This window comes from Melanerpes formicivorus, unplaced genomic scaffold (genome assembly GCF_026170545.1).
Source record: "Melanerpes formicivorus ecotype bairdi unplaced genomic scaffold, bMelFor1.0.p_v2 SCAF_5, whole genome shotgun sequence".
Taxonomy (NCBI): Eukaryota; Metazoa; Chordata; class Aves; order Piciformes; family Picidae; genus Melanerpes; species Melanerpes formicivorus.
Genome location: NW_027142357.1, coordinates 32,223,802 through 32,251,154, shown reverse-complemented (window position 1 = coordinate 32,251,154; position 27,353 = coordinate 32,223,802). Strand labels below are relative to the sequence as shown.

Genomic DNA, 27,353 nt, shown 5'->3' with positions numbered 1-27,353 from the left:
TCTATGAGCAGGTGACAAAATTAATAGATGAGGGGCGAGCAACTGATGTCGTTTACCTGGACCTGAGCAAAGCCTTCGACACTGTCCCGCACCACATCCTGGTCTCCAAACTGGTGACACATGGGTTTGATGGGTGGACCACTAGATGGATAAGGAACTGGCTTGATGGCCGCACCCAAAGAGTGGCTGTCAATGGCTCCATGTCCCAGTGGAGGCCAGTGACAAGTGGAGTCCCTCAGGGATCAGTCCTGGGACCTGTCTTGTTCAACATCTTTGTGGGTGACATGGACAGTGGCATTGAGTGCACCCTCAGCAAGTTTGCTGATGACACCAAGCTGTGTGGTGCAGCAGACACACTGGAGGGAAGGGAGGCCATCCAGAGGGACCTTGACAGGCTGGAGAGGTGGGCACAAACCAACCTCATGAAGTTCAATAAGAGCAAGTGCAGGGTCCTGCATCTGGGTTGAGGCAATCCCAGGCACAAATCCAGGCTGGGCAGTGACTGGCTGGAAAGCAGCCCTGAGGAGAGAGACTTGGGTTAGGGTTAGGGTTAGGGTTAGGGTTAGGGTTAGGGTTAGGGTTAGGGTTAGGGTTAGGGTGGACAAGAAGCTCCACATGAGCTCTCAATGTGCACTTGCAGCCCGCAAAGCCAATCAGATCCTGGGCTGCATCAGGAGAAGTGTGGCTAGCAGGTCGAGGGAGGTGATCCTCCCCCTCTACTCAGCCCTGGTGAGACCCCACCTGGAGCACTGCATCCAGTTCTGGAGCCCCTATTACAGGAGGGATGTGGAGGTGCTGGAAGGTGTCCAGAGAAGGGCCACAAGGATGATCAGAGGGCTGGAGCACCTCTCCTATGAGGACAGACTGAAGGAGTTGGGGCTGTTCAGTCTGCAGAAGAGAAGGCTCCCAGGTGACCTAATTGTGGCCTTCCAGTATTTGAAGGGGACCTACAGGAAGGCTGGGGAAGGACTTCTCAGGATCTCAGGTAGTGATAGGACTAGGGGGAATGGAATGAAGCTGGAGGTGGGGAGATTCAGGCTGGATGTGAGGAGGAGGTTCTTCCCCATGAGAGTGGTGAAACCCTGGAATGTGTTGTCAAGGGAGGTGGTTGAGGCCCTGTCCCTGGGGGTGTTTAAGAGCAGGCTGCATGAGGCTCTGTCCAGCCTGATCTAGTGTGGGGTGTCCCTGCCCATGGCAGGGGGGTTGGAACTAGATGATCCTTGTGGTCCCTTCCAACCCTGAATGAAACTATGAAACTAATTATGGAAACTCGGAGGGGTTTCACTTTGCTTTTGTTACAGATCAGATTCCCGACTGTCACTTGGATAAACCTGGTCCATTTGGAGTTCAGCAGGTTTGGACAAAGCCCCAGAAGATTGGGATGTAGCTGGAAATGTCTCCAAAGTATACGACCCTCCCAAGGTACAGAAACTAGCTGCCTCTTAATTTTCCCTCCTGTGGATTTACAGCTCCTGTTGGATCTCCAGCCTTCAACAGAAGCACCTACAGGCATGCCAAGCCATGCTCACATATATACACAACAGTGGGGCAGCTCTGGCCATCCCTGCTGAAGAGAAGTGCTGCTGGAGAAAGCAACCAGGAAGGCACTGGCATGTTCCAAGCCCCATACTCCAGCAGCAGCACCACCGTTCTGGGTTGCAGCAGTGGTGGATGCCAGCAGATCCTGTGAGTGTGCTGAGGCAGAATTTGCTCCAGCATGATTATTTTAAAGCTTTCAGAGCATTGACTCATGCTAGGTGACATAAGCTTTTGGGTTCCCCAGTTGATTTGCCCTGTGCTGAAGGGTACAACATACTGAGAGAGGACACAGTCTCAAGCTGCAGCAGGGGAGGTTTAGGCTCAGGGTGAGGAGAAAGTTCTTCACTGAGAGAGTTGTTCCCCACTGGAATGGGCTGCCCAGGGAGGTGGTTGAGTCACCATCCCTGGAGGGGTTCAAGAAGGGATTGGACATGGCACGTGGTGCCATGGTCTAGTCATGAGGTCTGTGGCGACAGGTTGGACTTGATGATCTTTGAGGTCTCTTCCAACCTTGGTGATACTGTGATACAGTGGATTTTCCATCACCTGATGTTTCCAGACCCGGGCTGGAGGCATTGCTGGGAGGGGTGGTTTAGCAATGGACAAAATACTGGGCTCAGCAATGGGGTACAAATTTTACTTAGCTTTTATGTAGGAAGGGCAAAGAAGCTGAAAGAGCTCCTTCTGGCATTGCATCTCCGGCTCCAAAGCTGGAGGCACTGCTGGGAGGGGTGGTTTAGCAGCAGACAAAACACTGGGCTCAGTAATGGCGCACACATTTTGCCTAGCTTTTACGTAGGGAGGGCAAAGAAGCTGAAAGAGCTCCTTCTGACATTGCATCTTTTGCTCTATCTGAAACAGGAGTTATGTGTTGTTACCATTGGGTGCTCTCCCCGCCACAAACCACATTTAGCAAGGCACTCACCATTGGTGTGGTTTTCAAAGATCAGTTTGTCGTTGCACTCCTGCTCGTCCACGCAGCCGCAGATGTAGATGATGGCGTCCTCGCTGGGCTGGTGGCTCATGATGCAGCGCGAGGTGTTGTAGTTGGGGACCATAAGGTTCTCGATGGGGCGATGAGGGTTGTGGCAGAGGGTGCTGATCCTGATGCTTTCGTTGTCCTGCCTCCTGAGCATGCCAAATGAAGGGGAAAAGTGTTAGCCGAGCAGCTCGGCCTTTGCGCCGCCCCCGTGTCCTCTTAAACCTGGTTTGAAGATCATTTGTTTTAAGCTGTGGAAGGAGTGACTTGATTGCAGTATAATTCTGATTACATGTGCTTTGGGAAGGCTTTGTTGAAGCCCTTTGTGTCATCCAAATGGTGAGAAGAGAGATATTTAGCACATGCCAATAGCCAGAGACTTCAATTGTTTCCAGTAGGTCATTCATAAAATCTCGCCTTTAATCAGGTAGTGCCAACCCTGGGGCTGAGTGCCCTGAATGGGTCTGGGGGCAAAATTCCTTTCTTACTAACACCAGCTGCCCCATCCTTGGAAGTGTTCCAAGACCAGGTTATATGGAGCTTTGTGCAACCTGATCTAATGGAAGGTCATCCTGCCCATGGCAGAGGGCTTGCAACTAGAAGCTATTTAAGGTCCCTTCCAACCCAACCCATTCTATGATACAGTTCTAGGCTCAGCAGCCAGGTTAGGTCCTTCTCACATTTCACATTTTTTGCTCAGCAGCACCTAGATTTGGCTTCTGTTAAAGCCATGGAAAAGTGTCACATGTAGAGCAAAAGGATGGGTTTGACTCTGGTTGCCATCTGGTCCTTCAATCACAGGGTGCTTGTTTGGCTGGAAAAACTCCGCTCTGCCAATGGTTTCAACCAGCATTGGCTCAGCATGAAAGGGCTTGGTTGGAAGGTCCAGCACAGCCACATTGGGATGCATGTAACTCCCTGCTTTTGGTGCATGGAGGAGTCATTCTTGTTGGGTGCATGGTTTCATCTCCACTCACTGTGTGGGAGAGAGGTTTGAGAAGGAAATTGTGGGTGTCCTTAAAAAATGAGGTGCACAGGTGGATTTAGGAATGGCCAAGAATGAACTGGGTTATGTCCCTTTGTGGGGCAGATGATGACAGATGAAAGGAGTTGGAGCTTGGGATGGGATTAGGAGGCAGCTGTTGGTGTTGCAAGGAAGCCTCTTGCGTTCAGACAGCTGCAGCAGAGCTAATGGTGGCTGCCGGCATAGCACATGAGACATGCCAGGCAGATGAGGGTCAGACAGCCCCTGCCTTGTCAATTCCACTAGAAAAATGCAACCCAGGCTGCGACCCTCCTACAGAGATGATCAGTGCTTGCCTTGTAGAGCCAGTAGCTAATTAAGATCTAATTAAGAACTAAGAGCAAAGCATCAGCATTTGACCCTTGTTTCTGGAGCCTACTGTAGAGGAAGCAAGATAAGCTGGCACTGGTTGCATTTGCAGAGCAGCCCTGGGGTGAGGATGAGTGATAGGGAATGACCAGCCCCACACAGGCTATGGCTGGTGAGCATTGCAACTACTCCCAGGGGTGTTCAAAATAAATTACAGCCATTACTTACTATTCCAGGGACAGCCTCTGCTTCCTGACCTACTGGAGCAAAATGGGAGGATGAAGGCATGGAGAGGTTTCATGATTCCTTTGAGATCAGCTGGGAAGTCACATGTAAAAGTGGGGGGAACAACACAAATTTTAATCCTCTCCCTGGTAAAATCCCCTGGTTTAAGTCCCCTCTGTATTTTCTTGGAGCTGCCAGGTAACTTGTCAGAGGAGCTTCCAGCTGAAGAGTCCTAGTAGGGTGTGATCTCTCAGCTCTGTGGGCTGCCCAGGCTGGATGTGCTGGAGAATGTGAGGATGTTGCTCATGGGTGTGAGGCTAAAGCTGCTGCTGTGACTGTGATACCCACACAGGACAAGTTTGGATTATTCAAATATATCTCTGCAAGTGAGCAACGGGCAGTGAGGCTGGCTTGGAGATAAGCCCTGCCTGCAGAGATCTTAGTCTCAGGATGCATCTTAGGATGGTGTGGGAGATGCTGGCAGGAGGCTAGTTATTTGTGACCCTAATGCTGTCTCAACCCTATCCAGTACACAATGAAAGGTGCAGCCCCACCCTGTGCCATGGGACTGCCTTCCTGGTGTGGAGATTCATGCTGCAGGGCTCTTAGGGGTCTTGCTCTTTCCTGTACATGTAGGTTGGCAGTTGGAAAGCCCAGCGAGATGCTAGGTTGTCTACCCAGAATGCAGGGTGCTTTCTCTATGTGTGTGTAGGGGAATTTGGGGTAGGGGGTGGATTTTGGATTTTGTTTGGGTTTCTTTTTGGGTTTGGGTGTTTTTTTTAAGTCCATAATGCAACAATTACATTGAGGGAAACTCCTACTGCAAGCGGGGCGTACAGCATTCACGCTAATTAGCAGGTTGAGATAAAGCCTAGAGATAAGTGCTTGGCTGCCTTTCACTTTGGCAGCCAAATTAAAAGGGAGAGAGGAGGAAAATCACTCTGGGCAGACCCAAAATGGATGTGTTTTTAGTTTTGCTCATGGGGGCCAAAAAGCTGGAGGAGGCACTCTTCCGGGCTGAATGATGCGGCATATGCTTGGCCTGAAATGCAGGATGGTGTTTCCCTTACAGTCATCTCCCACAGAGGCAGGAATGGCTTTTTCCCAGGGGATGGGAAGAACTTGGGTTAAACCTCACTTTGCTAGCAGCTCAGATCATAGTATCATAGTAGCATCAGTCAGGGTTGGAAGGGACCACAAGGATCATCTAGTTCCAACCCCCCTGCCATGGGCAGGGACACCCCACACTAGATGGCCATGCACTGGTGGGAGACACACCTCGGCTGCACCCCTGTGTGTGAACTGGTGTTTCACCAGCCTGATGCAGGAGGGATGTTATGTTTTTGGGGGGGGGGGTTAGGGCTGCTGGGGTTGCCCTTGGATTTAGCATCTAAAGCTAATTTCAGAAGTTTATGGGAGCTGAGAGGTCCCACAGCAAACTTGCCACATTTTGTGTTGGGCACTTAAATGCTTCATTTGTTTAGACACTAAACTGGTACTAATTATAGGGCAGACCAAATACTTTTTTTAATTATGGTTTTTTTTTAACTGCAGTTTGTAGTTTTTATTATTAACTATATATTATTATATAGTTTTATTATAATGGATTCAGAGGGAGAGGAAGGGAAAGTCCTGTTTTATTTTAATGGGCAATAACTCCAGTGCAGGGGTGCGTAGATGTTCATTTGAATGAATGAAGCTGGAGGTGGGGAGATTCAGGCTGGATGTGAGGAGGAGGTTCTTCACCATGAGAGTGGTGAAACCCTGGAATGGGTTGTCCAGGGAGGTGGTTGAGGCCCCGTCCCTGGGGGTGTTTAAGAGCAGGCTGGATGAGGCTCTGTCCAGCCTGATCTAGTGTGGGGTGTCCCTGCCCATGGCAGGGGGGTTGGAACTAGATGATCCTTGTGGTCCCTTCCAACCCTGAATGAAACTATGAAACTATTTCCATGAGCTGCTGCTGCACAAACCCCTTTCCCCCCCCCCCCCATCCTCCCTTGATGAGGGAGTCTCAAGCTGTGCCAGGGGAAGTTTAGGCTCAAGGTGAGGAGAAAGTTCTTCACAGAGAGAGTTGTTAGCCATTGGAATGGGCTGCCCAGGGAGGTGGTGGAGTCACCATCCCTGGAGGTGTTCAGAAAGGGCTTGGACGTGGCACTTGGTGCCATGGTTTGGTAGTCATGAGGCGTTGGGTGACAGGTTGGACTTGATGATCTTTGAGGTCTCTTCCAACCTTATTTATTCTATGATTACTGCTGCTTACCATATGGCCACACAGATCTCGTAGGGGTCCTCACAGTAGGAGTTGAGGTTGCAGTTGCTGTAGCACACCTTCTCCTCACAGGCTGGCGGTGTGGAGTCGCACCACTTGCACAGGTTGGTCTTTAGGTTGCGGCGAGCGCTGGCGCTGCAGGCTGCAAGGGCAGAGAAGCAGTGGAGGGTGAGTGTGACCATGCTAGCCCAGGCTGGGAAAAAGTAACCATTTTCAGTGATTTCAACAACTGGAAGGAACCTGAATTGACCTTGTTTCTCCCATGCATTTTCTTTATAGCTTTTATTTCATTGCTCAGTCAAATGTGCTTTAGACTGTGCCAAAGTCTAGAGGAGATGGAGGCATTCTAGTGGTGCAGAGGCAGGTCCCATCAGACAAGAAGCTGATAAGAACAGCCTTTCCCCTCCATGTTTCCTGTACTGTTTAACATCACAGGAAAGTTTATTTCTTCCTCTACAGCCTAAGCTCAAATTTGCATAATCCCTCATACAGAGGGTCTGAAAAAGGACATCTCAGGCTCTCTACATGCCTGAAGACTTTTATTTTTTCCCTTCTTGGGGGCAGAGAGGTGCTGGGGAGGGATACACAGGCAGGCTGGGCCAGTCTCCCCCTCTCCTCCTGCCTCCTCATCCTCCCTCTGCTCATTCCCTGAGCCCAAGTCAGGAAATGTGTTTGCCACCCACTCCCTGGGCATCTGTGGTTTTGGCAATAAACGACGGACTGAGACTTCCTGAGCTCTGGGGCAACAGGGGGTGCATCCTCCAGGGCTCCACTGCCCACTCTGCCCAGTATGAGGTGTTCTCCTACCCTTCAAGCACTGGGTCTGGCTGCAGCAGCAGGAATATCCACTGCTCTGTGTGTATCTCAAAGGCACAAAATTAGCTCTGGTTTTATACGAAGGCTGAATGAACTATGCTCGGTTAAGGGATAAATCCCAGCTAAAATTAAACTTCCTGTTTCAAGGCTTCTAAAGGGGTTTTTAAAAAACAAACCAACAAAAACCCCAAAACCTCAAACAAAACAAAACACCCCAAAAAAAGGTTTGGGCCATCCATGCTTCCCCAAGCTATGCAGCAGTGCTGGGTGCTCCAGGGTCCCCCCTGTGAGGAGGGAGGGAAGTGGTGCCTCACTGCACTGCAACAACCTCCACAGGGATTTGTCATCACCCAGCCATTAGTCCCAACAGGAAAGAAATTGCAAAATCCCAGGCTGTGACTTGTGAAGCCTCAGCCCATGCAAGAAAGGCCCTGCTGGTACAGGAGCACACCCCTGGGTCTGTGGGTAACCTGCAGGACCTCCAGCATTCTTGGTGTTCACATCAGCAATCTGCCTGTGGCCAATGACTGATCCTACAGTTCCTTTCCTTTTTAACATATATTATTGTCCCAACAGTAAAAAGAGATGTTTTATTTCTCTGCTTCCCCAATCCAGGGTGTGCAGCCTCCTCTGGCAGCATTCTCCTTCCCTGGCTGGCTGAGACCCCCCTCCATGCAACAGCCGTGAAAGCTGCTGGAAGGCTCCCACACAGAAAGGAACTATTTACAAGCTCCTCTGGCCTTGTACTTAAGGCCAAGGGTAACAGTGGAGGGAAACCTGGCTGCAGAAGAAATATTTGTTGCATCTGAAAGCTGGAAGGAGGAAATTTTGGTGCAAACAACCCACGTGAGGCTTACAATGCAGCTCAGCAGGGATCATGCCAAGCAAGGCAGTGGGGAAGCTGGGAGCAGAGTGGGTAAGGATCAGCATCCCATCCTGTCCATGGGGATGCTCTGGCTTTGCTGAGGCACCCAGGGATATTGTGGGTGACCTCAGCAGACCCAACCCCAAATCTGTCCAAGGGTTAGCTACCAAAATTGTGACTACAGCTGGGATTTGAAGCACCTGAAGCAAGTGTGAGCCACCCTTGCCTTCCTGCCTCACTCTGCTCAGGTAAAACTTCTCCCTACAATGAGAGGTTTTGGCAGAAATTGAACCCAGCGTTTGTGCAGGGCTCTCAATCTACAGCCACAGCCCTTGTGCTCTATAAGCTCCATTGGTATTATTAAGTGGGAATGGAAAATTGAAGGTAAATTAATTTCTGCCCCTAAACCCCACCCCTCCAGGGCTGTGCTCTGGTGGTGTGGTTGCCACATTTCTCCTTTCATCCTTTCAGCTCGACCCCCTTGTGCCCTGGCTTGTGCTGTGCTCACATCACGTTTCTGCAGTACCACTGGCTCAGCACCACCATCCCAGGGAGGTTTGGGGGCCCTGTGGAGGAGAAGCAAATGGACAACTCCAGGCTGTAGACGCTGCTGATGCAGAAAAGCAATGAGGATTGCTGTTCATGTCTTTACACCCACCAGGTACATTGTTTGCTTATTTATATCAAGGGTTTGCTTGAGGTCTCAGAGCAAAAACGTCAGCCCCAGCAGTTTCAACAGTGGTGCGTGTGGTGGGGATCTTGACTTGGCAGCTGTTTGCACTGCAGAGCAGAGAAGCCAGCCCAGATGAAAGAGTTAAATATGGAAACAGGATCCAGAAATATAGTGGTAACTGGACAGAATTCTTTGGAGACAAATTGTTCTAAACTAGCTCAGGCTGCGAGTCTGTTATCTGCTCTACAAGAAAGGTCAGAGCAGGAGTATCTCTTCTTTTCTCCTCTCCTTCTCCCAGGAAGCTATAAAGAAGAGCACAAAGCCCACTGTGAGGTTTTTTTCAGGACTTGGTGTCCTTGAACCATTAGCTGGTTAGGTACAGTGTAACTGCCACATCACTCATCTTGGCCCTGATTAGACCCAGATGAACACTTTCAATATTAATACTGGGATGATTTAATAAAGCTGCACGAGCAGTAAAAGTAACAATACACTTCCATAAAGGGGTTCCAGATGTTGCCAAGGCAAATGCTAAACATCAAAATACAAACTTAAAAAAAAAAAAAAAAAAGAAAAGAAAAAAGCAAAAAGCTGGATAAGCAAAACTTGGAACAAACTATAAACTAATTAAATGTGGGCTGAGTTCTCCAAAAATAAATTGAAGCCATAAGGATGTGATGTGAGCCAATAAATAGTGCAGTTAGTCAAAGTTATTGTGGAACAACAGTTGGAAAGATGGTTTGAAGTCACCAATAGGTGGGCTTACAGTGAGCTTGGCTTCCTATCAATAGGCAGGCTTGTTCTCTTGTGCATGAGAGCGGGATCAAGTCTTCTGGTGTCTGTAACTGAAGACCTCAGAGAGGTTACCGAGAGAATATGAGATGATTTTCAAATAGAGGAATAAAGGGGAAAACTATGCCAGCATTTCCAGAGTCCCTCCTGCAAGAGCAGCAGGAGTGATACCACCACTCAAGGACACTGGGATAGTTTTTCATGTGTTTTGAGGCAGCTCTCCAGCCTCTCACTGCCCACAGGGCATCCACACTCTCTGCTTGGCTTCCTGCAAGGCCCAATGAAGCACCACTGCCATAGTCAATAATGTGTTCTCTTCCTCCATAGAAAAGTTATCCAAAACATCTCTCCAAGAGTGTTTCATACCCCTTCACTGCAGCCACAGAAGCAGTCAGCTCCCAGGAGATGAGCTTTTTGCTCATTTGCCAGATGATCAGCTGCCAATGGTGACCACAGTTGTAAGAACCCAGCAGGATAAAAATGGCTCTCATTAGCTCATCTCTGCCAATGCAGCTCCAGGAGAGCAGGTGGGTCATGCACTACCTAGCTTTGGCCTGCAGCTTTCTGCTTGCTGCAGTCCCCAGAGAGGGTTCTGCCTTCTTTTAGAGGAAAAAGAGGCAAGCAGCAATCAGCCAGGTTGGAAGAGACCTCCAAAATCATCAAGTCCAACACATCACCTAAACCTATCTAATCAACTAGACCATGGCTCCAAGTACCTCATCCAGTCTTTTCTTAAACACGTTGCCCAGTAAGGAGCAAGCCTGGGGTGTATGGAGCTGGAGGCATGATGCATTCATCACAGGGAAGGAGAAGACACTTTGCAGCTGAAGTGATGACCTGTGCAGGCAATGCCCTGTGGGGCAGGATGAGCAGTTTGTGTCTTTGAATACTCTCTCTGACATGCTGTTTTGCAACAATTAAACATCAGATGCACTTAAGGAAAGGTGCTTGGTGTGGGATGCTAAGGCACTTGCAACTCCCCAGCTCTCTCCATCCTGAGGTGGAAGGAGGACCAAGGCCACATAGCACCTCCACTATAGGACCTTCAGATTATGCTTCATCTTTTAGTAGCATATTGCCCTTAAATGGCTTTGATATTTCAAGGATAGAGAAAAAAATGAGTATTTTTCAGATCATAAATGCTCTACAGTGGGGTCTGTGTCCTCTTTTTTATGTATGTCTAACTACCCTAGGAAGGGGCTGATGCTAACTCAGTAATTGCATCAGGCTTCCTAGCTTGCCTTTAGAGCAGTGGATCTGGGAGCTCTCTGCATCATCTTTCCATGCAGGTCAGTCAGCCTGTAATCCCCAGGCTTTGCACTTGGAGAGACTAAGGCCTGAGAGATTAGCTGCCATGCCCTTCAGCTTGCTTTATTCAGCAGCACACTTAATGCAGGATTGGGGAGCATCTGTATCTCAATCCTCCAACCACATTGCTCCTGGAAACCCTCAGAAAGGTGCCTTAATGGAAACCTGACCTGTGCTGAGACCTGCTTTCCCACCTGGGTGAGCCTGGGCTCAGCAGTGAGTCCTTTGTCTACCGCCGAGTTCAGGATTAGGCTTTGCCTTGGGGGTTCATCCATGGCTAATGACATGACTACACACTAACAGAGCCTCTCATAAAATTATTATGAAAACAAACAAATTCCTTCCCTGTTATATACAGTACTTGGCTTTAAGATTAAAACAACAGCTGAGCTTATGGGCTCTGCTCTCTCATGCTGACCCACGTGAGAACACCAAGACTTCGATGTCCTCCATTGGCAGATTACTTGTGAGCTGCCTCCATGAAGCAACCAGCAGTGCCACAGATGGGCTGTCAGGATAATCCCTGTGTTCTTGATTTCCAGGAGATACTATGCAGGGTCAGAAGTCCCCATTACCACTGTCCAGCATGGCCCATGTAATAGAGATCCCTGATTTCCCTCAGTTAGCTCCAGCTTGAGCTAGATCCATTCTATTGGAACATGCCTGGTCCTGCTGTGGCATTCTGCAATGCCACAGGATCTCCCCAGAACTAGACCTCAAGGTGATGTATTTTTATTTTGGATGCAGTTCAGCTTCCTCCAGCACAGTTCTGTTCTCTAATGGTGGGATCTCATGCTACTTTCAGCTGTTGAATCAAAGACATTTTTAGTATCAAGCTGCTCTTCTCCATCCATGTGTTTTACAAACACCATAGCTTTATCTTAGTAAGAGAGCTAGAGCAGACCAAATGGAACCAAAAAAATCTTATTATTCCACTTTTTGCCTCTGCAAGGCACAAACCCCCAGCTCCCCCAGGAAACCCAGCAGTGCTTTGCCTGCATTCAGTTCAGAACACCAGGCACTGCCCTCAGGTATGTGGTCCCACGTCACCTCGCATAATAAATACTGTACTTGGCAGAGTCCAGTATGGAGCAAGGAGTGAGCCAGTAACGCTTCCTGGTGAATAGAAAAAGACTGATTTTGATTGTGTTAGACATCAGTGCTTCCCAGTGCCAGAAAGACATGCAGTATGTATTCCTGGTTTGCTTGGACCTTCTTCAAACAGGCTGGTAACTGACTTATTCCACCACTTAGTTTTCCTTTGTGAAAATAGCCCTTTAAATCAAGTGTTTAGCAAATACTGCTTAGCCCTATTACAAAGTAAATTGGGGAAGGATTGTACCAGCAGACCTCTCCAATCTCTTTCAGATGCTTAAATTACATCATGATCTAACTTCACCCCGGGGAGACACGAGCTCTGCAGAAAATTGTCCGTCCTCCTGCTTTGGTAATCTCCCTCATTTCTCAGGTCCCTTTTGCAAGTTGTCTGTTCCTCAGAGTCCTGACTCTGCTTTTGGGGCACTGGGACATTTTGCACAAAGGTACCCCACGGTCATACAAAGCCAACACTGTCTGGCTGAGCTGGAGTGCCTGGGACCAGAGTGGCGATGCCTGATGCTTGGCTGGGAGGATTTGACTGCAGCAGTTTGCCTTTGATTTCAGTCAGTCGATGTCTATGCCTGTGGGTGAGGACAGGGGAAGCACGACCAACCCCACACTCTTCTGTCTGCCCTTGTAGCCATTTATCTCCTCCATCCACTACAACAGCCCATTTCGCTTGTGCCCAAAGCACTGAAATCAGGGAACGCCACAGACCCTTCTCCTCCACCTGGAGCAGGATGCTTGTCCTCCAGGTTTCCTGCCCCAGATTTCACTTGCTGCCACCCGAGAGCTGCTCCTGCTGGGGCAGCCCATGCTCCATCTCTCTGAATTCTTGTTTGAGTCCTGGAGGTGTAGGTGCCGAGGCAGGATCTGGCCAGTGCCCAGGGCCGGGGTGGGCTGGCAGGGAGCCGGCGTGCTGCCGCAGGACGGGCGGCTGGGCTGGTGGGGACGCCTGCAACGGGAGGGCTGCACGGGCAATTATCTGCCATATTGTGCTCTCGCTTGTGTTTAAAAACAACAACAGCTCAACTGACTCATAGATCCTACGGCCTCTGAGTCATTTTTTATTTCTGGATTTCACTGCTCTGCCCTTTGCAATGAAAGGAGTTTCATAGGGGCGCGCACTCACACACACACACACACATCAAGTTCACATTTGTTTTCCCCCTATAAAAACAAAACGATTTCCATACCATTAATGAAACAGAAATGATTTGACTACACGTACCCTGGCTTTTATTTTCCATTGTATAAACTCTGCAGATGAAATAATGATGGTTGTAAAGTAAGCCTCTCTTTTTTTCTTTTTCTATTTTTTTCCCTCTTTCCTTTCCTTTCCCTTTCCAGGCAGCCTCTTTTCGAAATAGCAATAGAGAGTCACTTACAGACTTGGCTTGTGCTGAGCCTGTAGTAATTAACCCCTTCGTCCCTCGTTTTCCTCTGTTGGTATTTAACTACACCGTGGGTGAAGGCGGCAGCAGGTCTCCCCTGGGACTAGAAGCAAAGCACGGGAGCAGAGTAGGCAGGGACATGTGGCAAAGGAGGAGGAGAGCTGACTGTGCACAGCAGCGGATTATGCTTGGGACGATGCCCCCCTGGGTTGGAAAGCTTTCCTGGGAGAGCTGGCACTGCTGCTGCAGAACCAGAAGTACCTGCTGGCTTCCTGCACACCCCGTCTTTTGGGGGTGCAAGTCAGCACCGCTGTTTTGTGTTTAGCCTGGCAGCCCCATCCTGGGTCACATACCTTCCTTCTCACTCCCCAGGGACCACCAGTGCTGACTTCTCAGCAAAATATCTCCTCTCCTCCAGAATGCCACTGCAGAAATAACCTGCAGTAAACAATGTAATCACCAAATTTGCTCTTTCTGTTTACAGGGTCATTACGATTTTATTAAGCACTTGGAGGAACATTGGTAGGATGAAGTAATACCTTGCATGAGCAGCAGCTACAGCTGGAGCTGGGTGCATGGGCATGTGCCTGCCTTGCCCTGCAGGACAGGGTGAGCTACCCTCTCTGCAGGAGAAGGGGTTCTGCTTTGCAATATCCCCTTCCCATCACACACCATCTGCCCAGGCAATCGGGCTGCCTTCAAGGCTTCGAAGTATGCCACAAGCATTTTTTCCTGCCACAAGCATTTTTTCCTAATCACGTCTATCACGCAGCAGCACAACCCTGCATCCCCCCCCCCCAGCATCAGCTCAGATGTTTGGCCCTGGTGGGGTAGTGACATTGGCTGAGATCCTGTTACTCTTCCCAGGCTGGGTGATGTGTTTTACATTATTTCTCTTGGATTTATTGAGCATTATGTAACTGGCTAACCCATCCTGCACGCAACGCAACCGCGGCTGACTTCATGTCAGCAGAAAGTAAACAAGCAAACAAACAAACAAACAAAATGTTCTGAAGTGGAGTGGCTGAACTGAAATTCGTTTCCACATGCAAAGCAATTTCTGGAGGACCTACCCTCTCCCCACACAGCTCCTCATGAAACCCATTAGAAAAGAGTTATCAGAAAAAACACATATTGTACCAGACAAGCAAATCCTCTCTCTTTTATTCCCTGCATGAAATTGTTTCAGATACAGTTGATTTAATTCTTTTAAAACCATCTTTATGGATTTCTCATGCCCCTTGAATCATGTTATTCTTACATACTTGTCCAGCTGGAGAACTCCTTCAAAGTTTAGCATGAAAATCAAAGCAAGAGCCAGCCCAGCGCTCTTCTTTCTGGTGCTATGGACAGCATCCTTCTGATTAATACCAGTTTGCACTGAGATGTTGAGCTGAGGAACACTGAACAGATAGAACACACTTAGTGGTCCTGCACCATGCTGTTTGCTTCTCTCAGTGGATGGCAATACTGTATTTCTGAAGCCTTCCCCAAAACACAAGTAAGTGGCAGAGGAACACCTGTTTACATGTGATTTGATTGGACATGGCACTTGGTGCTATGGTTTAGTCATGAGGTCTGTGGTGAGAGGTTGGACTTGATGATCTTTGAGGTCTCTTCCAATCTTGGTGATTCTGTGATTCTGCATTATTTTTCAGTGAGCCCCTGAGGCACCCAAGCACCTCCTTCACCTCAAGTCCAGGTTAGTTAAGTCCAGGTTAAGCTGAACTGCTGAATTAGGCCTATCTGTGCTGATGGATCAGGTAAGAGCTTTTGCTACTCGCTGTGCTGCTGCAATTTGAATAGAAAGATGGCATCTAAGCCATTGTCCCAGGGGCAGATGGTTTGCAAGGAGGCAGGGTCCCAGCCCTGAAGGCAATGCTGGTGGACAAGTGTACAGTTTCACGTGGGTGTCACCACTGCACCTAACCTTGTGGCAACTCACTAGATGAGCAAAGTTGTCCTAAAACCAGGAGGAAACCCACAAGTGGGGTTTGCCGCCATTCAGGAGGCTTCCCTGTTCCCTTGGGAGATGAGCAGGGACACTCCACATCTTTCCTGGAAAAGGTGGCTGAAAGGAGGGCTGAAGGTTAATGCAGGAGTCCCTCAAGTCAGCAACTTAACACAGGGGTTTTTAATCCCCTGAGTGCCAAGTATATGCTGGCTGTGGTGGGTTGCTGTGTAATTGTGGCTGGTATCTCCAGAGCTGTTACCATGCCAGGCAAAAACTGCCCTGCCAGACAAAAGCAGTTGTGAGTTTGCCCAGTAATACCTGTACTTATCCCATTAGGTGTTCCGCAGCTGCTGGTTAAGCACTGGGTTATGAAAGTCAAGCAGGTGCAGCTGTGACACAAGCCAGATTTCAGCCATCCTGTGCCTGAAGGTGCAGTAATCCCTTTCATTGCACCTATTGCCCCTATTCCTCTGCCTTTTCTTTTGCTGTCCCTCCCATTCATGCATGACACTGGAGAGAGCAAGCCAAGCCAACAGCACAGCCTGAACATCAAGTGTGGGGGCTGAGAGGGAAAAGACACCCGCAACCAGGGGTCAGCCCAAGTCAAAACCATACATACATCCAGCCCTATCTGCTTATCTCCACCAGCATCACACCACCACAGCAACTCCCACCAGCCCAGGTGATGTATGAGGGGAATGTGGCATTTCTCTTTGTTATGTGGAAAGCAGAGCAATTTATTCAAGGCATAAGGAGAAGGCAAACTGCTGAATACAATGATCATAGGCAATTTTAGCAAAATCTCTGCTTATCTGGGGCTTTGCAGGGTAAGCAATGCATTAGCATATGCCATGGTGTGGTGTGTGTAGGCTGTGGTAGAGTTTGCAGAGGGCTAAGCTAGTGTGTCCTCTATGGAAAGTGCCTTCTGATGATTGAAGATTCACTTGCTGTGTTTCCAGAGGGCTCTGACATTCCAGCCCCTCTAAGAGCATTTTGCAGTAACAGCATTCTGACTAAATCCTGGTCTTACAAATGAGCCCACATCCAACACTGCCTGAAAAGTATAGTGATAGCCTGGCCATCCATGGGTGCTTTGAGCTCATCTTGTCTCAAATTGCTGCAGAAATTGCTAAGGATTTAGCAGCATTTGCAGGTTTGGGAGCTGAACAGCAGAAGGTTAAGAGTCAACCACTCCACAATGCTGTTGACATTGGTTATGATGCTCTTATTTCTTTGGATCTACTAACAGTCTATCCTTTATCCTATTTAAGTGCAGCTTTGGCATCTTATTCTCAGGAAGATGCAGCTGAGGTGAGTTCGCTTCTCTACATCAGCAGCGAACCTAACAGCAAAAGCAAGTGAGCTGCAAGTGAGTTGTTGACATTGGTCTGTCTTAACTACTGCAATTCAAGTAAAACTGCTGCACAGCAGGCCTTCTTTACCATTATCATCATTTTATGCTCTGAAATGCAGGTATGTGTATATTTTTCAGGCTCAACAGGAATCCTGGATCTCCATGAATAGATGGAATTGAAATTTCAAGATATCATTCAAGTAGGTAAACACATCAGAAACATTATCTGGGTCACATTTGGGCAACAGGGCTTGCTCCATTTTAAGTGCAAATGGTTTGCTGATGATTTAGATGAACTTCCTGAGGGGTGTTTGAAATTCCTGGCACACGTTCGATTTACCATCTGCTGGAAGGACTGTGGTGAGCTCACAAAGAGACATCACACTGAAGCTGCTCTTCATATCTAGGGTGGACTTTCCATCATTGTCTACTTTGTAATTTTTTGGGGGTGTTTGTATTATTTTGATTCCTGAGGAGAAGTGGGGCTTGCAAGGGACAGTACAACGAGCTGCCAGGGCAGAGGTTCTGTTAATTCTCTGTCAGTGTGCTGTCATCGAGTTGTTCCGGCACTGTCTGTTCCTTATGTCTGCTGAAGTTATTACATAGAGTCAAGTTTTGCCCTCATTTAGACTGGATTTAATGGTAATTAAATAATCTGCTGTCAGAGGGAACTTGAACTTGAGGCTAGCCTTTCTTGCTTCTCTTCAAGTGTCCCATATTTTGCACATAGATAGATGGTGTGTTCTTCTCTTTTATTTCTTTCTTGATCTCTTCTTTTAAGGAGCTTGTGTTGTGATCTACCAAAAAGTCTCACCTAAGCAGGTAGGATTTGACTTGAATACTTTCCATTTGTCTGAAGCAGAAGGAAGGTATGGAAGGAGGGAGGAGAGATCAGGGTTTTGAAAAGGAATTGTTGCAGGAATGGAACAAGGATTGCTGTTGACAATACCCAAAGTGCTTTCCCTCCATGCCTGAAAGCAACGGGAACTTGTGTGTCTGTGTGTCACCTTTCAAGAGGTCTCTCATTCACAAGAGAGTTCCTTCCGGTCCCAGTCCCAGGCAAAACTGCAGCACAGCTCCAGGGAGCCTCAGCAGCTGGCAGGGACAAAGTGCAGAGGACAAAATTGCTTCTCCATCATGGAGGAACAAAGAGGGGAATGTTCTCTGTTCACCATTTCCCACTCTGAGATCTCATCATTTTGCAGCAGCTGCCTCCTGAGCCACAGCCAGCCATAGAGGTAATAGCCCTGGCAAAGAGTGAAAGAAAAACTTGGCAATTTGTGTCACTATTTTACAGCCAGGTGAGCATAGGGCAAATACACAAAACCAGAGCAAACGTATGTTGAGGAGGTCTCACCCCTAAGCAAAGAGGCTCTGCCTCTGTTGGGAATGTCTGCGACCGTTTCTACCACCGAGTGCCTTTTGACATATTAAAGACATGGCAGGAACTGAGCTCCCAGGGGATCCATTGGTCTTATTTCTGTTGATGCTTGTACCCTGAGTCTATTTGAAGAAGGGTGATTCATTCAGATGCTCATTGCTTGTGGCTCTGAGTGCTGCTTTCCATTGTGAGAAGAAGGGTCTTGTTTGCTATCATGAACTGGTTGGGGCTAATTTTGGGATAGATCTAGCGTGGAAAAAAAGCTGTATGCAGCAAGATAAGACAGCAAGGCTGATTCAGTTTCTTCCATGCTGGATGCTGATGTTCAGAATCTCCCAGGCAGGAAGTTTTATCAAGCAACATCAGACAGATGGTACTCATCGTGCCCCAGCTGTGCTGACTGGGTGACCTGCTCTGTCAAACACTTCTCAGGGGACATGGGCATTCATTCTGCACAGATGGTGTTTTATTACACGATCCACCTGAAAACAGCAATGAATCCTTTTAAAGAAACACCTATACCAGTATTAATTGTAAAGGCCCTTGAAGCGCTTGGAGTCATGGCACACCCAAGAACTGTTCCTTGGAAGGGATCTGAGTTCCTGATTTAGCAGGGAAAAGGAAGAAGAAATTCATCTCTGGATTTTCAGTGCCAGGCACAGTATCAAATCACACTGGCAGTGTTGTCTTTCTGATGGGGTGCACAGTGCCCCAAGGCAATGCAGGACCCAGTCAAGCCTTCTGGTTTGGAATGGCTGAAGTGAGAAGGGACCAATATCAAAAGCTCAGGGTGCTGCATTGTTGATCTAAGGAAAAGGCCTCTCTTAGTGGTGCAGCAACCAGCAGACCTGGAGCTTTAGCAGATGTCTCTAGGCCTCCCAGAAGCAAAGACATAAGAAAAGTGTGTCATTCCCAGAGAGAGCATCTTTAACAGTGGTGTTGGGGAAAATGAGAAGATTCGGAGATGCTCAGATATTGGGGAAAGAAGATGCCTTACTAAGAGCCAGATCACATCAGTTGGTGTCACTTCAGGTGACTGCTTCAGAGCTCAGCACCAGGGCAATAAGCCAGCCCTCTTGCTGACTGCCATGGTTGTGCTGGGTCCAGTTGTTAGCACCAGCTCAACGCTGCTTTGCATGCAGGGCATGCAGTAAGGTGTGATAGTCCTGGAAGCACAGACTCTGCAGCTCCCAGACATGGTTAGAAGATTGCCATCATATGCTAAATGTGAGGACAATAGCTCTTTGCAGGCTGAACAAAGGCAGGCAAGTATTTCCTTCAGACACCATCAGGCTTCATCAGCACTGACTCTGGAGATAGAGTGGAAGCTGCTGGCAATGGCTTTCTTTGAATCTCTGTCTACCCAGAAGAGCTGGAATTTTGGACCTGGAGAAGAACAAATGGAGCTAAGGGAACACCTCCATCCACAGGCTAACAAGGTGAAAGGTCTTGCTGCAGGCGGAGTATATCCAGTACAATGCTGCTTCACCACTTTCTGAATCATGGCCAAGTTGTGGGTCAAACTGGAGTGTGGGACTCTGCACAGCAATCCAGCAGCTGCCACTACCAGAGCTGCTCATCAGCTCCCCATCACAGCTTGCTTCTACTGATAGCTCTAAATCACATATAGGAGATGCTGAATGTATATTTTATTTTCCTTTCCCTCCCTTCTTTTTTCTTTATTTTTAGTTCAATTTTATTTTCATCTTGAATCCAGGTGTAAATAATCCTGTCTAGTCAAGAGTAACACATGGGTTAAAGTATATCCTTGAAGCTTCTAGAATCCATGTAGGTGATAGCCCTCTTGCCAGTGCAGACTGACAGGCCACGGTGTCCAGCTGGAAACATTAATTGCCCCAATGCTGGGATGCATTTGCTGTAGTTTAAATCAGCTGTCATTTGTCAGGCTTATCATTGGGAAGCCAAACATTGCAGTGCAAGAGCTCCATGAGAGGGTAAGGCCTGGAGCAATCAGTGGGAGCATGGGCTGCAGAGGGGATTGCATGATAAGCAGGCTGCCCCTTCTTCTAGAAGCTTGACAGCTACCAGCAGCTGGCAGAAGAGCTTCAGTCCTACACAGGCTCTGAAAAAAATGATGAACTGACAAGCAAGAAATTTGTCTTTGGTGGACATTACAGATCCTTTCTGCAGGCAGGATCACAATGGTTGTCTCTTAATTCAGGGATGTACATGCAAGCAGGGCCAAGAGAGCTTTCAGACACCCCTTCATTTCCCCTTGAAGATCCCCAAGGAAACATTATCCCACAGTTGGGGTCCAGCATGGAGATAATGTAGCTGTAATCCACAGGTTTGATAAGGCAGGCAGCCATCAGTGGTGTTATCTCCCCTCCACATAGAGGCCCCTTCCAGTGCGAGGCTTTCTCTTGGCACACAGAGCTAAACACTGGATGTGAAAAGAGCAAAGTGTGTGGGAGCTGCTGATTTTGTCTCCTTGGTGGGACTGTTTTTTTTTAATAAAAAGATCAGATGTTGTGCTTCCTTCAAAACATGACAATCTATGGGAGAGTTCATTAGTTTATGGCAAGCTGCAGCACGGTGGAGCCCGGCTGAAAGCAAATGTTATTGCAAAGAGTTATCACTGAGGGGAGAGGAAAATAACGTCCTGAGGAAATAAACTCGACGGAGCAAAACATGGAACAACATAAAGCTGTGGAGGGCAGGCAGTGGAGCTGAATACTTTTTCAGAATAAAACACCCCAGTCACCTGTTTTTAATGCCAATGTTTGCTTTCTGCATATTCAGGGAGTATGTGGGATACATCTGTTCAGGACTCCATCTCTAATGGGAGCAACAAAGATCGTGATTGCAGCTGGCTGAAGTTTTTTTACTACTAGTACACAAAAATGTCTTTGTGGCCATCATGAAATAGTGACAACAGCAGTAAAAATCAGTTTGGGTTTTGTTTTGTTGGTGTTTTTTTTTTTGATTGGGGTTTGGTTTTGTGATGTTTTTCAACAGGCTGTATTTTCATTTCAAGTTCCATGCGATTATATTTAAAAAAGGATTTTCCTCCAGAAAGCCCCCCCACTAAAACATGGCTTTAATGATGACCAACTCTCTGAAGTCTGAGCAAAGTTGGAGATGCAAAGGGGAGAGGAAATGCCTGCTTTCAGAAATCTGACACAGCTGTACACTGCCAGCTTTCTTAGCCTTCAATTAGTCTAACTTACACCAAGGGCTGAAATTGTAGTACCAGATTTGGAGGAGAGTGAATTCAAAATAATCCATCACTTTTCCTTCCTGAGGCTCATGCTACTTGCAACACTGTAGAGAACTCCAGTTTTGCATTGTCAGGATTTTTCTCATGTTTCTCCCCTTTATTTCCTAACTGGAGTATTTCCTGCAACTTCATCTCACCTAGCCTTATGGCAGGATGCACGTTTCCCTTTCAGGCAGAGGGATGCTGCGCCTGCTGCCAACCCAGCTACCCACACCCAGTCAGCATGGGGACCTTGCTGCCTTTTGGTTTGTTTGGATGGTGATTATTTCTTCCTTGGTCTTTTGGCTGTTTTAAAACAACACCAAAGCAAAATATGGTGCTACTTGAGAAGGAGTGTCATGAACAACCCTGAAGCCATGTGTCCCGTGGGGAGGGGGTCAGCACCAACCTCCATATGTTGTGTAGGATGGGATAAGAGGTCTGCTTTGCTGCTCCAGCTCAGACTTGGACTTGTAAAACCCCTTTTGCAAATGGATGTATTTGCCTGTGAAACAGAGGGTGATTCTTCATCTTTTCCTTTCCTTGTCCTCTCACCAGTGCCAGTTTCACCTCATGTTCATGAATAGTTCGTGTGTTGGGATTCAGTCCCAACAGCTCCTCTGTTTGAGGAGCAGGCTGGCATTTTGGTGGCAGTATGACTCCTGCTTTTAGCCCTGGTGACCTTAGAAATAAGAATCTGTCTTCCTGAACAAATGGCCTGGGGAGCCTGGGATAGGTCAAAGATTTCTTGAGCAGATCAAAAGCCAGTGATGTTTTTCTGACAACCCCAGAGCTGCCTGTCATGATTTATGAATTATATATGCTCTATATAGTTAGTTGAAGAGGCTCACTGGGGAGTCAGAGGCTGATTTGTGCAAGTAGGGTAGAGCATGTGGCTTCAGAGAGCCACCATCTACCGAGAGATACCACCTTGAACACTCTATCTGTAGAGACTTCACAGTGTCTTGAGGAACTGTCACAAAGGGAGCCCAGGAGACTCACAGCAAAAATTGTCAGGATATTCTATGAATTCTATGAATTTTAGCAGGACAGCATTTTAAAGAAGCAGCAAGTTATGGGGAAGCAGACCCAAATCCCAGGAGCTGGGAGCTTTGGACTCAGAGCAGCAGACCTGCAACTCTCCCTTGCTTCACAAATTCTCTTTCTCTTTCTTTGGAACTTCAGCATATCCCACGAGTTACAGCTCTCACTTGGTTAAGTGCTGCGTGTCCTGGCAGATTTCTCTCTTGGAGAATGGATGCCCAAAGGCACTCTGCTGGGATCCTGGGGATCTTCACACCCTGAGAGCTGTCGTCACACTAGAGACACTTAGCTCATGTTCTTGAGGTTGTCTCAACAGCTCAGGGAGTTGCGTTGCTTCTCTCTTGTCTCCTCTCCATGGGATGAGATTTTGCTCAGCATACTTCATGGCCTGACCTGAGCCCTATTTCTGACAGAGCACAAGGGAGACTTTCCTGATTTTGATGTAAAACAGGGCAGGAAAACTTCTAATTATTAACTTGAAGGCCAGAATGTTTCCATGTGCACAATACAGTAACCCAAATATCAAGCCTGATGCTTCTGGATGGGTTATAGTCTGCCCAGCAGATAGTCCTGCAGTCTTGAAGGCTTTGAGCAACAAAACCCCACCACATCCTGAGTAATTACCTGCTGGAATAACTTCACTGTGTTGTGCTCTATCACAAAAGCACTTGGTTTCAGCTTCCAGTGTGTAAAGTTTGGTTTTCTTCTGTCCTGTAGAAGAGGAAGCCCTCTGCAAGAACGCACCTTTCTGGGACCTAGTTGTAAATGATGACTAGCTCATCTCCCAGCCTTCTCCTGGCCAAACTAAAGACACTGAAAGCTTTCACTCCTCCAGTGAAGACAAATTTTCCAAACCTGAATAATCTTTGTATGGGTTTTTTGGTTGTTTTTTTGTGTGTGTGTCCTGAGCTAGGTGAATCCAGAACTGTTTTGGTGTAAACTCTTAGGGAGGGTAGCAAAGTCTCTAAAGATGCTCAGCTGGAGTTATTCTGGGATAAAAAAAGATGCAATATGGGCCATGCTCTCTATGGCAAGCCTTAAATCTCTGTGCTAAGAGGAGTGACTTTGCTGCTGTCACCAAGCTAGCACTGTCACTCTTTGACAAGAGGCTGGATGAGTAGTGGAAATGTGTATTTTCTGTCATTTTGAGGCACTTCCTGTTCATTTCTCCTTTAATTTCAATGCAAATTGGGCTCCCAGAGTACTTTAACTGTCTCAAAATGACTGTAGGGTCGATCTTAACATGATACACCAGGAAAATTGATGTAGTCCCTGAAAACATAGATCATTGTTGAGCTGAATCAGAGAGAGCAAGCCCTGGCTTATTTTTTCTTTCCCCCCTCATACAGAGGCATATTTTGTCATCCTATCACTCATGTAACCTTTCGGCTGAACTTAGTAATCATGATATGTTTTGGTTTGGCTTCTTTCAGATTAAAACCCTGCCTTTCAGAAAAAGGAAACCATAAGTTAAATAACTCCAAAATTAGGTATTTCTGAAGGATAATTAGCGGTCGTCTTTCTTACCAAAACCAACCCAAGGCTGTGCTTTAAATAATACCTTGTAGTAATTTCTCCAGTTCTGCTCCAAATGTGATTAATTTAGCAGGATGTTATCGATACAGCATCCTCTATTTCAAGCCATACTTTAGAATCTTATCTACAATAACAGACACTATTTGTTCTCACAACTTTTGGAAAAATCATCCAAGCTTTATATCCCCAATCCCCCCATCTGTCTCTCTCTGCTTCAACTGTTGTACCAAGTCTTGTATTTGCCTACACCCAAATCATTGATCACATCCTTTCATTCCCTGTTCCTGTAGATAGAGGGACCCATGTAAAGTGGATGCAGATACAGATCCCTGCCCCCAGTTATTTCATTTGGATGCAAAAACCACTGGAATTACAATCCTCCTACTTCATCTTGCTGAGCAAAGGGCAATTTTAGTCGCATTGAAATGTCTAGAGCGAGGGCAGCAGGTCTACGTTTGTAGACCAGCTCACTGTAAAAAGTGCCACTCTCCATGCAACTAGATAAATATCTACTATATAGGGATAGATGAGAGTATACACATGCACAGGCACTGAATATACAGAAAGACACACACACACATACTTAGGAGATGTGCATATAACGCTCATTTATATACAAATCTCTTCCCTGTTATGAAACAATCATCAAGATATAAACAAGAGAAGTTAAACCACGGATGGGCATATTTTCAAGAGCTGGTGGAGGGTTTTATCTACAGTGCTGAAGAAGTGCTATCAAAACCTAAACAGGGCACTTTACAAAGAAATCTTTACGTAAGTGCTGGAAAGGTTTGCTGAATAACCAGATGTTGTTGCAAAGACACTTCTCCTCCCCCTCTCCCCACTTATTTCCTTCTTTAATAGTTCGATTAATTCTGAGCATTAACCAGGGCTGATAAAAGTTTTGAGCTGCAAACTTCACCACATCTGGACACTGTCGAAGCCAGATCGTTCAGTGCTGCACTTCAGTTGCTTTTAATCTCCCTCAATAAAATAAAAACTTCCAACAAGTAATGCTGACCTATATATATTTTTGCACTGTAAACACTGACATCTGCGAGCTGCTCCATGCAAGCACGCAGCGCTTTCCACCAAGGCAATCTCTCTCCCTTTGCCGTAAGAGAAATACACAGCTGATGCAGTCGCAGCAGCCCATTCTACTAAATTCTCAGCTATTTCCAATCCTCTGGCTAATTGCTGTCAGGGGAGAAATCAAAGATTAGCTGTTTTGCAGGAGGAAGAAAAAATAAACGACCTCTCGGAGTACGTTGCTTAACGTTGCCTAACCAGAGACATTTTTCTACTCACAGAAGGAGAGCAGCAGTAAGGAGAGCAGACCCAGTTTTCTCCAGTAACCCATTTTCTGGATCCCACAAGCGACCAGCTTCACAGCGTTGACCAATTCATCTTCCCTCGGTGCAGGCAGTCTACTGCGTTTCTGCTGTCAACCCAGAGCCCCGAGTTTGCGAGGCTCCCAGCCAGGCTTGCCAGGAAGGCGGATCCAGCCGCTAAAGCCCAGCTGTGTGTGGGGTCCGCCCAGGAACTGCAGTTTATGAACAAACTAAGCCCAACTCTCCTCCAGAAATATATACAAATATGGGAGGGGGGAGCTGAGAGAAGAAGCCTGGCTCTGAGAAAGAGAGTTTGATTTTTTTATTTCCCCCCCCCCACACCAATGACAACACAGAGCTGCTCCCAGCTTCGTTCGGCCCAAGGATCTTTGAAGGGGACCTAATGTCTGCTGCATGCATCTAATGAAAAAGGCATGGGTACTTCTGCATACTGCTTTCATCTGAATAAAACACGGAAGGTAATGCTTCAATATGCTGAGCTGCCATTAATTTGCTACTTCCCTCCCCCCCCCCTTTCAGAATTTATCTTTTAAGTAAGCTTCAATGGGCTGTATTTTCTTAATACAGATAATTGGAAGTTTTAGGGCAGCTTTTTCAGAAAGACCACATCAGTATAAGTTTAGCCTAAAGTAGGTGCTCTCAACCCATTAAAGCAGCAGGATTTAAATATATACTTATATGTTTTCCTGAATCAGGGCCTAGAATAATAACATTGAGCATTTAAATAGCTGCTTTCTCCACAAGATCTCAAACTGCTTTATAAAAACTTGTAAGAAATATTATCCCACTTAGAAAAGGGAAACTGTGAAATGTAGCAGAAATCTAACTTGCCTTGGCTGTTAACAAAATCAATCAGTGGCAAAGGAGGAGCAGAATGCTCAAACTCTTGCCATATGATCTACTCCAATCCTTCAGATTGTGTTAAAATAATGACCAATGTACTACAGTGTGGCAGAGGAAGAGATGTTTTTATTCAGGCTTCTTGTAGCCAAAATGCCTGCCCTAAGGTAAGGCAATATTTGTATAGTTATTGATGAATAACTCTGATTAGTTCTTAATGCAAACTCAGCATTTGAATTTAGTGAGTCTCCAGCTTTTTGTCTACCCATTTTGCAATTCATCTTTCAGTTCATTAATCAGTATGTGGTGGACATGTGGTATGTCTGTATATAGCTGTGTATATATGTGACCATTACTGGGGAGTGCTTTGCTCTGTTGGGCTTGAAGGTCCTTTCTTTGTATGAATCTTCCCCATGAACTACACCTTCTTGTTGTGTGAACTGTTTTTATCAATTATTCTGCTAGGGAGTTTAAGAATGGTATCTCTTTTTCCTTCTTCTGTATTTAAAAAGGAGAAAAATGGAAGGTGTTAGATGAAGTGGATAAAACGGGTCTCCTATGCCATGGCTACACAAGCACGCCTCTACAGAGAGTTGCTTGGTCTGCTCCAGCTTGCGTCATGGTGCCCAGACATAGGCCAGCTTAGCCTGCCCTCCATGGGGAAATGCTGTATCCCATATGTTCCTGGGGTAACAGAGCAGAAAGCTACATGAATGTCCTAAGAGAAGATACTACCTGAGATACACAGAATGTATTTGGAAGAACAAGCCGTGAAAGGCGAGGGGGGCTGACTCTAGCTCACCGCCCTGGAGAACATCGGCTTGAGTCTGACACAAGACGCAACATTGCTCTCCCTCACTTGGCTGTCTTTACATCAAACTGGACATCATTCTGTGTGCTATACAGTATTAATCAAGAAGAGATGTGGCTAGCCTGAGCTAAGGATGAGCAAATGTTCATCATGGTTTGGAAATAGATTATGTTCCAGTGAGTGCATTGAAGCTGCTGTGCGCCCAGGGCTTTCCTTGGGTGAGCTACCAGCTTCACTCTTTCTGATTCAGAGCACTTCCAAATGCCCACAGACGGCTCAGACTGCTGGTTGGATTTTCAGACATGAGCCTTTCTGTGTGTTACAAGATACACACAAACTGGATAAGGCTTTTGTTAGGAATGTCACAGGTTATTCATGATCCATGGGAGCCCTCTTTAAAATCAGGAAGAATCCCCTGCTGCCTATGAAACTTGGAGAGAAATAATGTCCCCAGCAGGAGCCTGGAGGGGCTTTAAACAACGGTGGACATTGACAAAACATGCTGTATGATTTGGAAGTGCAAGGGAAGCAAGGGATATTATTTTTTTAGCAGCAGAACCTAGGAAGGCAGCA

At 47.0% G+C, this 27,353-nt stretch overlaps 1 protein-coding gene across 1 annotated transcript in view; it reads right to left on the bottom strand.

Moving 5' to 3' along the window:
* The window catches only part of LOC137441474 (TGF-beta receptor type-2-like), a 35,669-nt gene extending 10,415 nt beyond the window's left edge, over positions 1 to 25,254 (bottom strand). Inside the window, exons 1-3 of the mRNA XM_068139047.1 lie at positions 25,086 to 25,254; positions 6,334 to 6,484; positions 2,465 to 2,667 (exon numbers count right to left, since the gene is read on the bottom strand). Of these exons, the coding sequence (XP_067995148.1) occupies positions 2,465 to 2,667; positions 6,334 to 6,484; positions 25,086 to 25,137 (406 nt within the window). The 5' untranslated portion in view covers positions 25,138 to 25,254. The remainder of the gene's footprint in view (positions 1 to 2,464; positions 2,668 to 6,333; positions 6,485 to 25,085) is intronic.
* Positions 25,255 to 27,353: the final 2,099 nt, after the last annotated feature.